Source organism: Platalea leucorodia (assembly GCF_965183815.1).
Source record: "Platalea leucorodia genome assembly, chromosome: 8".
NCBI lineage: Eukaryota > Metazoa > Chordata > Aves > Pelecaniformes > Threskiornithidae > Platalea > Platalea leucorodia.
Genome location: NC_138830.1, coordinates 18,663,766 through 18,677,820, shown reverse-complemented (window position 1 = coordinate 18,677,820; position 14,055 = coordinate 18,663,766). Strand labels below are relative to the sequence as shown.

General features: G+C 37.5%; 1 protein-coding gene across 1 annotated transcript in view; it reads right to left on the bottom strand.

The window, feature by feature from the left end:
• Positions 1 to 2,408: 2,408 nt before the first annotated feature.
• DNER (delta/notch like EGF repeat containing) overlaps positions 2,409 to 14,055 on the bottom strand; it is a gene marked incomplete at both ends in the record, with an annotated part of 135,224 nt that continues 123,577 nt past the window's right edge. Inside the window, 2 exons of the mRNA XM_082319371.1 lie at positions 2,409 to 2,520; positions 9,482 to 9,728. Of these exons, the coding sequence (XP_082175497.1) occupies positions 2,409 to 2,520; positions 9,482 to 9,728 (359 nt within the window). The remainder of the gene's footprint in view (positions 2,521 to 9,481; positions 9,729 to 14,055) is intronic.

Below are 14,055 nucleotides of genomic sequence, written 5' to 3'. Positions count from 1 at the left end.
GGGGTTCTTAAAACATTCCTAGAAGTCACCATAAACAAAAGTTTCCATACCTGGAATAAAGCAGCAGCAGCAAACTGTTCCCGTGATAAAAGCTAGTCTGACAGCCACCAGGCGCAAATGCACAACCTTTGTCATGGAAAACTGTGCCTGAAGAATTAAAGGGAGGCTTGAATCTAGTTTCTTTAGGTCTCTTACTAGTAATTATTGTCTTGGGGCAACCTCATTGAAAGCCCATGGTAGCAGATACAGGATGTCAGGAAAGGTATTCTGGATTTCTGAGATGCATTTGGCATTTCCATAATTCAAACGCAGCATGGCATTCCTAACCTGCGTATTCACCATTGAGCCATTCCAAACAGTAAGAGAATCCTTTGAGCAGTGCTTCCCTTTAACAGTTAACAGTTCTACTAAAATATGTTTTCATTTGCTTTCCTTTACATCATTTCAAATTTGGCCCATATCTGCTGCATTTACTCTCTTCTTTTTTTTTTTTTTTGGTGGTGAACTAGAATGTAATCTCACAATACAAATTACATTTTAGCAACTCTTAACAGCTTGATTTGCAATAATTTGTCTACCTCTTGTCAGTACTAATTGTGCAAGATGTGGAAAATAATTCAATTGCTATGACTGTAACCAGAAGCCATAATAATAATGAAATTCAAAATTAAAAGTAACATACCAGATGCACTCTGCCCACCTAAACAAGACAGTAAGTGGCAGCTTTTTTATCTTTACAGTTCTTAATTACATTTGTCTTTAGTGGCTGATCTGAGGCCTGGAGGTGTCAGCAGTTGCGAGGAAAGGGAAGAACTGCTCGAGACAACGGCTCTGTCCTCACACAGAGATGATCGAAGTTCCTGGTGACATCTTTTTTCTGTCTGAAAATGTTATTTATGTGAAATATGAAGATTTTGGATGCATCCCAAGATTTCCCAACATTAAGAGGTCAAGCAGAGCTTAGCCCTTCAGTGCTTATCAGCCTGTAACATAACTGCACTGATTGGATGTAGCGCAGCACTGTGCAGCAGGATCTATAGGTAGCTACAGCAATTTGCCGCTATACCATGCAGCCTTGGCTTCCCCAGTAGCAGGCCTCTTTGAAACACAAGGTCAGATCCAGCCTACTCACATAAACAGGTTGTTTTGTGACAAAAATGTACTCTCTTAGAGCCCCGATTGGCAGTCAGATCCACTCAGGAACAGGTTGTAGTGCATATGGCCTGGACTGCAGGACTGCATCTTTACTCCAGTGCTGTATTTGTCTCACTTTTGAGAGATTACCTTGATAATAAAGCTCATTTTTTTCCTCTTCAAATTAACAGCTGGAATATCTTCTTTTGGCATTATTTATAGCACATTATATGCTCATGTCCTTTCAAATTTATAGACAACACTGCACTTTCAAATGAAGAAAAACAAAGAAACAGCTGCAATCTTCACTTGATAACATTTATTCAATATTTTCTGAAATAAGCAAGAATTTTAAGAAGCCCATAAGCAATCAAATACAGCCACAAAAACCCCATACTAATCCTAAATAAGAAGCACTATGAGAAATACACAATATTTCATGAAACGATACTGTACATCAACAACCTTTAGGAAACAAACAACTCAAACCATATGCTTAGTTTACTCACAATATAAAAAACTTTAACCTTTAAAGAAAAATATAGATTCAGTCCAATTGTAGGATCCAATCCCGTGCCCACTGAAGTCAATGGAAGGTCTCACATTGATTTCAATGTTTAAAGGATCGTGTCCTTACTTTGCCTCAAGAGGCACTTTAATTATTATACAAGGCCTAGCCTGAATACTATTACAAAAATGTCAAACATCAACTCAAGAGTATGTTTCAGCAACTTTCAGGAAATAATGGAGAAATAGGTTATCTATCCATGCATGGAATAAGGCAAAAGCTAATTCATTCAGATTAGGAATAATAATTTTTACTAGTTTCTTTTTCACAACACAAACATTTTAGACTTTTTCAATTAATGGATATATCATATTATGCTTCACATTTTTCCTACCTCTACTGAGAAAGCTGGCACTGACATGTCATAAAGAACTCCTCATTAATTATTATTTTCTGTTCTGTAACAACCACAAGAAACTCATCTGGGTTTAGTAATAGTGTCTACCAAGAAAAAAGCACACACTATCATAAGCTTATAGTTTATAGAGCTCAAGGTACATTAAAATGTAATTCATGAAGTTCACAAATTCTGTTTTAAAATATTTTTCCAAACTAAAAGCTGCAGAAAATTGGTTCTTAAATATTCTACAGAAAATTCTGAAGCATCTAATGGTTTAAATTACTTATTATGCTTTCTTCTTAAAAATATTTAAATTAGGTTAGTAGCCCATCCTTTTGAAAAATAATCCAAAAAAGATACACTAGATTACAAATCTTTTGTCTTGATCAGTGTAACCAAAGGTTTGTCATCTGGGCTGTAATCTTCATAAGCAATGGGGGTTGCATCATACATTGCAGGTCGGGATTTCTTGCCAAACCTGGAAACAAAAGAAAGCTTTTGGTGACAAACAGCAGTATGAATACGTTAAAGGCAACAACCCACTGAGTTATGGTATGCGGTCAGAAACAAACCCAGAGAGCCTAGATAAATTCTAAATTGTATTGCAACCTGCCAGAAATACAGAAGTTTACGTATCTGAACTGTGACTTTTGAAATATATGTATCAAACAAAAAAATTAAAAATCTTGCAAACAAGAAACAAATTTCATATCAAAGGCTACAGGAATTCTGCTGCGCAATTCAGTAGTATCAGAATATGGGAAGAGTGTGGAAGGCAAGAGTGAAACTAATACAGTTTCAGTGAGGCCAGAATTTTAATTTAGAGCCTGCTCTAACAACCAATATTAAGGTCAGGTCATATATATTTACAAAAAGTAAATAATAGACAACTATGTGACATTTGCATTTGGAAATGCAATAGTTATGCACTGAATTGAGTTATAAGCTATAGACAAAGCATTTAAAAAATGAACCTGACATCCACTTGCGAAGCACATTTAAATTATCAACATGCTGCACACTATTTGCAACACTGGCAAAATTGATGGCAGTTAGGATATTGCAACGCCACATAAACATACTAAGCTAGCAAAGGTTCAGAAGCAACAGAATCACATGAGCAGCGTGCTCCTCCTGGGCAGCCATCACTGCTAGGAACCAGGCTGTATCTGCCTGTGCAGAGAACTGCTGTGGGCGTATCGTTGTGGCCCCAGTGCTGGCATAGCCAGAACTCCTTTAGGTACCTTTGCACCACATAGACAGTCTATCACCCTTCTGGTCATTTATTAAGATACATAAGTAGTGCTAAAAATGCAACTTGAAAGTGGAAAAAATGACTAAAGTGTTCTAACTACAATTACAAGGACTTTAAGTAACAAAAAGGGTCACAGGAAATTGAGGCAAAAAAGGGTCAAGTCCACTTTCCTTCTGGACCTGACGCAGAGAAAATATTAACGCAGAAACAGAAAGATTTATTTATGTAGTGATCCACACTAAGGATTCTTTTTATCCCCTTCTTATGTACCATATTAAGTCTATATTAATTTAAGTTGTGCACACTGGAAGGTGAGATTCAGAAAATGCAGAGTTTGAGGATAATATTTAGACCAAACCAAAATTAACTTGATTTTCATCCAAGATTTTTATGCAGCTTCCTGACTGTTGCAATTTAATTCTTGGCTGTTTTCAGTGATCTAGAATTGTTGACAAAACTAAAATGGCTAGAAGCATTATGATCTATATAGTGGAAATTTCATTTTTCAAAAAGTACTTCAGCTGTCAATAAGGCCACACTAGATACATTTCCATGCATGAATGTCTGCTTTCTTCTGCAGTTTACTTTAATAAATACAGACAGGCCACATTCACTCATCAGCATCATGATGGATAAACCTGATTTTCTGTAAATGAGATAAAATTCCAAGAATTGAAGGAAGGAATCAAGTTATAGCATCTTACTAAATCAGAGGCAACAATGAATTCTGAATCACCCTTTTTCTTTATCACTCTCAAGGGTTTAAAGGAAACAGAGCTTTGCATAGGTACAAAATGATGAACATTCTCCAGTGATTTAAGTCAAATTTTGCCCTTTCTGACAGGTAGAGAACACATGGCTTGTTGCACACAGTGAAGCAGTACAAAATCTGTTCTCTTGTGTAGGTCAGGGTTGACATGTGCCCCTAATTAGAAAATGCTGAGAAAAGACCACAGTACATGTGCTAGTTGTTTGCGGCCTGGCTGAGCCATCTAGCTAGTAGACCACATTGCTTTGATCAGGCGGTTCAGAAGCCAGTCCCTGCTCGTAACAGTAAACAGAGTTAACGCAAACCTCAGAGGTCTCAAAACAGAACTGTTAAATGGAAAGTCTTAGTTCAATGGGCATGTATCTGGTAGGATTGCACAAGGATGCTATTTTGTCTTTTAATTGATGACATAAAAGAAAACATAAAATAATTACCAATAAATCTGAAAGCGACAACAATTCAAGGGGTAATAAATAGTGAAAAGATGCAGGTCCCTGCTACAGAGTGTACTGGATCAATTAATAGGCTGCTTACAATGAAAGTACATACAAACAAACGAATAAAGATTTCTTCCAGTGCAACTAAATACAAGATTATTCATCTAACAAAGAGTATATGCCATGTGGGGAAATCTCAATCCTGGGAAGCACTGAGTCTGGAAAAAGACTAGGGGGACATGATGGATAATCAGTTTGACACTAGCTTTAATGCTATACTGTGTCTGATGAACAATTATGTTCTTAGATGGGTAAACAGAGTATATCAGTAGGACTAGGGAAGTTCTATGGCCTCTATATTTAGCATTGTCGTGTCCACTCATGCCTGATGATAGTGTTCCAATGTGCATATCAGAGATACTTACCAGTGGCATAGGGATCACCATAAAGTCAAGTAAATGACGTGAGAATTAGAAAATATATTTTGCAATGAAACATTGAGTAAGAGTGACCTGTGTAACTTGACAAAGAGAGACCGAGGGTTCTGTGACAATTCTGGGGACAGTATATATTCAATGTACGAATTCTTCTTGGCACAGGCAGCTCCACGTGTGCGTGTGTGTATATGCGTGTGTGTGTGTTTGTGACAGAGACTGCAAATTCTACTTCACATATGGAATGGGGTTGCCCCTCCACTTCCTTAGAAGGACATTTCAAAAGATGGCTAACCATAGAGAGTCATTAACCTCAACAATTCCATTCAAGGAGAAGACTTTGGAGAACATTGGACAGCTGAACCCCAGTGAAATGGTATCCTCCAACTTCTGTGGGATAGGCTGGAGTTCAGAGTTTCCCCAGAAGCAGAAGAAAGAAACCACATGTTGCTACTCTGTTCAAAACCAGCAACTGGTATAAGGAGTTCACAAATAAAGTTTAAACAAGAGAAGGAAAAGAGAGAGACCAGATTTTTTTTTTTTTTTTAAAAAGCATACCCATCAGAGGAAAGGATTATTTCTGCCTCCACAGGAGGAGAATGAGAAGATTAATTTCCTCTGCATTACTCAGAGAAAAGGCCATGTGCGCAAGTGGTATTTTACGTTCCTTATTATAACTGAACTATAAACCTGGAGTTCCTACAAAGTTGAGACTCTGCCAGAGGATGTATATAAGCAATTGGCATGTGTTGTGGAGGCCAGAGTACTTGTGCACGTGATCATACTTTCACAAAGAGGTAGCTGACTGAAACTCATCACTGAAACCTATGTCAGGAAATGGGAAGAAATGAGCATGTGCTGTAGCTCATCAGAGTCAGGAAGCTTAGGATGTTGCAGTCTAACACAGCTGACTCGAACACAGGAACGTGGAGAATGTGCGATGGAGAGAAGCTTACCCTGCTGTGACAAGATGATTTAATCAGAGTCTGATGAACCAGACTCTTCAACCTACACATAGACAGAACAAGAGATAGCACATGAAAGTAAAAATTAAAGAAACTATGCTGTAAGTAGTGCATGAACTCTAATGCTAATAATAGCTAGACACACAAAAAGTTTACAGTAGTACAGTCTCTGTAACCAGATATTTTGTGACCTGAGTGTGGATGCTTTTCTAAAGTGAGCGATTCAGTTTCAACAACAGATCCTGGTTCCAATTCAATGAAGTCTTATGGCTGCAGTAGCCAGTGGTCAACTATTTCATTGGAGTGTTCCCTTCTGGCTTTAAAATGTATAAACTTTAACATAAAAGAAGTATTTATTTACTGTCTGCATAATGAATACTAAAGAGAGCTGTGCTTCAGCTGGTTAGAAAACTATCTAGTTCTGATCTGCTAATACTAAGAATATTCACTAGAAGTAGACATTTATGAGTAACGATCCTTGAGCACATTTGTTTTCTCTTACAGCAAGTACCTTGATTAGTAAAGACTAAATTATGAAAAATTATCAAGAAAAGATCAGCTGAGAAACATGAACAAGTAATTTTAAAATAATAATTTACTGAATATGCAACAAGCATCCACACTCCCTGGACACCTACCGACTCTAACAGAAACCTTACATTTAAAGAAAATAAACTACTCACTTTTCCTTAGGCCTCCATTTTTCAAAATTACTAATAAGTTTGGGTATCTAACTGGGAAAGGTAATGATTTTCAGAAAATGCTGAGAATCTGTTACTTGAAAGTAGATCTCTCAGATACAGCAATTCTGAAAATTCAGACCTTGGTATTTTTAATATGGAGATTTAAGAGTTTATGCAAAAATAACTATAAAAGTTGTGCTCCTTTTCCTGGATTGGAATGGCCAAAGCAGTGTTTTATATCTTCCTGAAACCAAAATAAACACAATAATCTTCACACTAAACCTCTCTGAATTACCTGACTTGGCAGCTCTACCTTGGATTTTTATAAGGCATCCATTCTCTGAGAGGCACAGAGAATTATTTAGAATGAAAATAGTTCTTTTCATTTGCATTAAGTAGAAACACCTTTCCCAAGATAGGGCAACCCTTTATTGAGAAGTTCCAATAATGTAATTTTTAACTGCATAATATGGATGTGAAAAATCACCATGAATATATCCCAGTCTAAGAACTTCTTCAGAGGTTATTTAACCCTGATGAAAACTTGGTTTTCTAAACTTCTGCCTTCAGTAATAAACATAGATTCATTCAGAGTAATCCAGACAGTAGCAATAAAGACCTGAATTAGCCCAGCTTCCAAGATTTGAAAGGTTTTGTACAGGAAATCTTTTATCATTTCCATTACCTGCCAGTGAAACTGTAAAAGGCAGGGAAAGTTCAAATTAAAAAGATCCTGCCTTGCTGGTACGCTTTTCCTTGGTACTCTTAGATAGAAAGCTGCCAAATTTGCTTGAAGAAATAAGTAAGAAAACCCAGGCGTTTCACACTGTTCCTCAGGAGACCAATTCCAGTCCTTGGGGAAGTGCAAAGTACCACTTCAGCGACTAGTAACTGAACAGGATTGACACATTCATCACTGCTGCAGTATTAGTTGGGAGGTGTTTAATTTGAAAGATTAACAGTATCATTTTGCACCTTGCTCTCCACCCTTGGAGGTGCGTAGTACACAACAGTAGACATTCAGAAGGCCACATAATAAAAAACTATAAAGCTTTTTATGGGCCATAAAGCAACTCCCTCCTCTCCCGATACACTACTAAAGGAAAAAGGAGTTCTCAGGGTGTGTATGGTGTGGAGATGCTGAGCTCCTACTGGAAAAGATGTAAGGCTTAAGTGGCAAAGCAGACTTCAAGGGAAGACTTAAAAGAATACTGATTTTATTGCTATGTTAAATCAACTATATACGTCTTTCTTTTTAAAATATTTACTGACTAATATATTTTGACAATGAACAAATGTTTTATTGTAAATCTAGTTGGAACAGTTTAAAGAGCTACTGCCCAAAGCTGTGATGTGTTTAACTGAGTCTGTGGGAACTCCTCATCCATTTCAGATAACTCTGATGACTTCAGCAGTGGTACAAATTAACCTATTTAATTTGCACTGAAACAGAACTGGAGTATTTGGAAAATGAATTACCAGCAATCATCAGCCAATATGCACACATTTCTCCATGTCAATGCACAGGAACGGGTCTCCCTCCATTCTTTTAAAAGCATTTTAATGGTAACACACATGAACACTCTTGTTGGAATTCAAAGTGATCTTGACAAATCAAAGAAATGGGAAAAAGATACAACAAAAATGAAAGTTCTACCCTATTAAGAAAGATGTCAAATACAGAAGAAACAATACTGGCTAGGAAGCAAAATGGCTTAGAGGAGAAGGTCTAACAGGTCACCAAATTAAATCATCAGTTGCTAGTGTCATGCAAATTAAAAAAAAAAAAAAGTAAGCAGGTTTCATTTTTAGATGTATGAACAGGAATGCCATAAATAAGATGCAGCAGGTAATTACTCAGTTCATTTGGTACAGGTAAAGCTTCAGACAGAGAACTATTTCCAGCTTTAGGGACCACCCTTCAAAAAAAGAGAAAGACCTTCTGGAGCGTGTAACCAGGGAGACAATAAAGAAGCTGACAAGATCCAGGAGAAGATACTGGAAGAGTGAGTTATTTTAGGATAGGGAAGAAAAAGGTTGTTTTGCTTTGTTTGGTTTTATTATTAAAAGGGGGGGGGGGGGGGGGGGGCGGGACGGATGACACACACGACGCCTGATGTACATGATTACTATAAACGGAACAGTGATAAATTTTTCTTCATGACAACCTGAAGAGCAGTAAGAAAGAAGCAGTCTAATTCATAGCAAAGCAAATCTAGGTTGGATTTTTAAAAAGCCCTTTCTAACTCTATTTAACTCCTTCAGAGGTTTTTAAACACAATTGTTGACAGGGAGCTAGGTATAATTAATACTATATCAGTGCAATGGCTTACACTTGAGCTCTTGAATCCCTTCCAGTCCTACTTTTGTATTATTCCAATACCCGATGCCCTGGCTTGCAAGTGCTCCATTAAAATTAAAAGTTAAAAAATTACTATCTCTAGGAAAGCAAGTAAGAAAGATCCTAAATTTGAGGCAAACAGGAGTACAAAAATGAGTGAGTTGAAGAGAGTCTCATTAAATAATCTGGTAAATTAGTCACAAAAATCAACATGCCTTTTGCTATCTAATCAAGGTACTTGGGTGTATCAGTTAAAGAGTATTTACATCCCAAACAGCAGTTCTTACAGGTTAAGAACTCTGCATCTGTCCCTCTTCACCAGTTACACCAAATAAATTTAGAATAACTCCCTCTGTTTTCAAGGAGTTGTGCTGGATTATCACACTTAAAATGAGAACAGAATAGGGATCAAAAAAAGAACGAGCAGTGTTGATGATCCTGTCTTTTCACAGCGAAGCAGCCCATTCTCTGCCAACAGCAGTTAGATGCACTACGCATGGACTGAAATTGCATATCATAACGGATTTCTTTTAAATTACCATCCCCAGAACAAACCTGGCATGTCGGATAGAAGCAATTGCACTACTGAATTCACTGTCAATGCTTCTACAGTTGTAAAATTCTTCATAGGCTGGCCTGGAAGAGCCTTGATATTCGATGCGGCTGATGCGACATATTCCCACAATCAGAATGATCAGCATCAGGACAAACGCTACGCAGAGAGCCCCAATTATGATGTAGAGGGAGTGACGAGGCATATTTGTTAGACTCTCTGCCATATGCCCGGACTTCCACTGCAGATCTGCCAATAAGAAATAAAAGGTTATCATTAATTAGTAATTTATATCCTTCTTGCTGAATAGAATTATTTTATGATATATTTTCAATATTTCTGTGGAGACTCTTGAAGCTAGGGGGATATGTTACTTGAACCTTCCCAGGCTCTGTTAGGGATATGTCACCATGCCTAACATGCAACAAATTTGAATAGCACTATCTTGATCCTTCACCCATCTTTTTTGTAGATTTTTAAGGTTATATAAGAAAACTTATCTAGTTTGATCTCCTGTATATCCCAAGTCATAGAAGTTCATCTAGTTATTCTTCATTATGTTATAATGTACTATAGGCTCTCTAAAGGCAGGCAGGTTTTATGTAAAAGCTTCTAGTAATCCACCAATTCTCTGTGCAGTTTTTCTAATAGTGAGTGAACCCTTCCACTAAAATATGTGGTTTTATATGTATTAAACATGCTTGGTTTTTAATTTGAAACACAGGGGTTTGTTATGCCTATGTCCGTCAAACTGCAGAGACTTCAAAACCAGCATTTCAAGGACAAAAAGAGCATCTCATAAGGTGCTACAGTACCGAGCTCACTAGAGTCTTCTCTCAAGCATAATTTTGCTGAGGTCTCAAAGCAGACCTGAAGTAAAGCCAAGCTTCTTGTATTTATGCATTCCAGACCTTCTTTATAAAAATTCTTGATGCCCAAACTACTGTCCATCAATGCCAAACAGATTGTCTACCAATTGCCTATGTCCTCAGATCTGTTTTTCTCTAGAATGGGTCAGAGTATTTCTAATTAACCTGTACTTCCCTCCAGGGTTCATTTTTGGCAGTCTTAAGCCTATGGTCTCATAAATTATTTCAAACCAGGAAGAGACTTGAATCGTTCTGACTACAGAAATCTGACACTCTGCAGAAGTTATTTCTAGCAGGTGACTGTTCCTTTTTCAAATGGACTTCTGCTTTGCACTGGTTTAGAAACTCCCTTTACTTAATCACAAACAGTCTGGGAACAGGGCTATCAAGCATAGGCTTTGCGAATGTTAAGATATTCTTAGAAGCCACCTCTTGAGGATGTTGATGATGGCAGATAACTGAGTTGAGCACCTGAGCTGAAATCACAAGTTTAGTGGCATCTGCAGATATAATCTCCATCTATGGTAGAAATACAGGGGAATGTATAAATACAGAAAAAAAAAAAAAAAAAATCCATTTTAGAGGAAGGTAGGGAGAAAGCCTGAAGCTGTAACATGTGGGATTCACCTGGGCAGAGTTTGAAGAAATGGCTGCTCTTTGTTTACAATAGTAAAGGTTGTCCCGGAGCACTTCTGAGCTTGGGCTGCCTAAGGCTTTTTGTCCACAAATGTGAGCTGAGTTTACAGGACCGATTGCTTGTTTGTGTTATCTTCTTCAGTGATCAGTAAAGTTTTGATCAGCCTGAATTATTCTGTGATTTAATGTTTCTAAAGTGCTGTTACTGCAGTTTGCCCAGTCGGGATGTGAGAGAGAGAATACAGCTGTGCTCTGTGCAGTTTGGGATGGGTTTCTATTTCTGTTCCTGCAGCACATTCATCGCACACAGTGGTTTCTGTCAGGTTGTCAGACTAGGCCAAATTCAGATCTAGTGTGCTCAGATATATGGCAAGACAGTTCTGATTTAGATTCCGTGTCTTCCATCTCTGGATGATAAGGCTGAGAGAAATTTCTCCCTTTCTTCCTCACCAGATAAAAATATGAAGATTAACAGCTTATACTCCAAAGATTAGAAAGAACATAAGACAGCTGAAAATCACAGTATTCTTAGTTGTCATAGTAATGTTCATAAAATTAATTAAGAATTAGATTTCAATGCACACCACACAGTCTGTACTAGAAATTCTTCATAATGTTAGTTTTCAAGTAACCCCATGGTTTGGCTTACCTTGGTAACTACATTAATAATTACAAAAGTGGGAAAGGTAATGATATTAACAAATAACCAGCAGGCATTAGAGAATTCATATAAGAGATTTTGTAAGCATTTTTACAGTGAATGCTCCATTAACTTCTTAGGCAAATACATTTCATTTTGAAAGGGAAAATATCCTCTTTATAATTAAGACCAATTTAATCCTATTTAATTTGAATTGCTAACACTGGTAAGGACCATAAGATGATATAATAAATATCACCGTTCATCCAGGCAACATACATCTTGTCTAGTCTGTTGTATATACAGCACTTGAAAATTGAAGAGTACAGGTTGACGAGAAGATAACCCTGAAATCCTGTTAGGATAGTTACTTCAAGCAGATAAAAGAGCTGGTGAAAAAATGGGAACCTATTAATAGTAAACAGAGAGTTGTTCTACAAAAAAGACTAAGTACCAATAGCCTCCTTCATGTCTAGTAACAGAAGATCACAAAAGATAAAATGTGATCTATTTAGCCAATGACTCATGAACACCAGTTTGTCCCCCTCTTGAGGAGCCTGGTTTCATCACGTCTTTTTCTAGCATTCAGAGGGATGGTCCAATACAAAGGAAGTCAGTATGCAGTGCTTACATTTATTTTCCAATACGTTATTAACCATTGTGTACAAATTGCTGAAACAATATGATAAATATTGACAAGGAGATATGGAAAGATGAACAGAAGCAGATTTACTAATAGATTCAGTCTTTAGAGCTGAACAGAAATCCATCTCAACTCCAGTGAGATCAGAAGTGCTGCACCTGTTTATAAAAGAGCTGGATATGGCCTTTCTAGATACGATTAGAATTGGGTTCACATCAGTTTGTCAACTCGTAGCTCAGGGAAAGACTGTGAGCGCAAAGATCTCCCCATGGATACACAGTTCTGTAAAAAGAATCTGCAGATCAAAATGCTTTTAAATCCTTTCTGCAAAGTGATTTCTTCAAAATTCAGTCCCTCTCTACTTGCATAATCCTTTATATACCTGTTAAAATCCAAGCACTTTAGGAGAGCTTCCACAGCTTTGTGTATAAGCCACCGCATTGGTTAGAGAGGCTGCATGTCCATACTTATATCTGACTATTGTGAAGTATCACGGTATCCCATAAAAACACATCATTTTACTTTGATGCTATGTTAAATTGACTTTAATAGCAAGGGAACATCAGACATTTGCTGATGTTAAGCTTATTGAAGAAACTATTGGTAACCCTCAAATTTTAAACTTAATTGCTCTTCAAAATGTATCTTTATGTGACTATGCAAAGATTTTTTTTTCCTGTTTTCATTCCTTTAAGACTAATCCAAACCAGAATTTTCTAGATTGCATTTTTTTATATCTCCTATATTATTATTACATATATAGACTCTATTAGCATTCCTGATTTGTTGGATAAAAAACACAGTAATTTCAACCTCTTGAATTGAGAGCAATTGCCATGAACAACACTATATGATTTATTCTCCAAATATTGAGATGGAAAGAAAAGGTCTAATATTTCTGGTTGAGAATCAGCCTTGCAGTGTTATCAGTGCCAGTCCCTGCCTCCTGTCATAGTAGTCACAAGATAAAAGAACAAATCAGTCAGTAAAAGGCTTAAAAGAGCAACAACAAAGTGCTGTTGCTTCTTCCCGTCATTTTAACTTACACAGTTTGCAAGTGTGTAATACAAGCAGGAAATCCAAGTTCTTGAGCAGCAGGCAAGGCCACTGCAGTTCAACTATAAACAGATGCTACGTGTAGAGAAATACGCACCAAGCAGAGACAATCCCCTCGCTGAAGAGGACAAAGTTTAAGCAGAGTTTTATCCACTCCCTCTCTCGTACACTTAGAAACGAGGTCAGAAAGGAGTTATTATTGACCAACCACAGATGTAAGCTTGAACCTACCTGTTGTATACAGTGCTTAGGGGCATGCATCCCTCACAGGGGGAAGCAGGAATAACTGAGTAGCTGGACAGTAGAAAAGGCTTCTTCCACCCTCTGTTCTGCTTCTCGCATTTTCCCATGTGTTTATATGCACCTCACTATGTATCTGTGGTGCGAACAGCCAAACTCTTAGTGACTAGAGCATGACAGCCAAAGGAGAACTCCAGAACAAGCATCACTGATTTCATATAGCACATCTGCAGGGCTCAGAAAGCATGCAAGCCCATCTGTTTCCCTTTGGCATCTGTTCACTCCATAACACAACAGAAATGTAATTGTTACTACATTGAAGTACGTTTCCAGGATGATTATTGCTTTCTCCAAGAACTAAACTCATCTGTCTGTCAGCCCACTACTTATTAGCTAAGGCAGGCAGAATTGCATTGCCTTGCTGATCAACTTGGACATGCATGTTTCAGGTATCACTAACAGCAGCCTTGTCAGTAAAAGCTCATCTGAGCA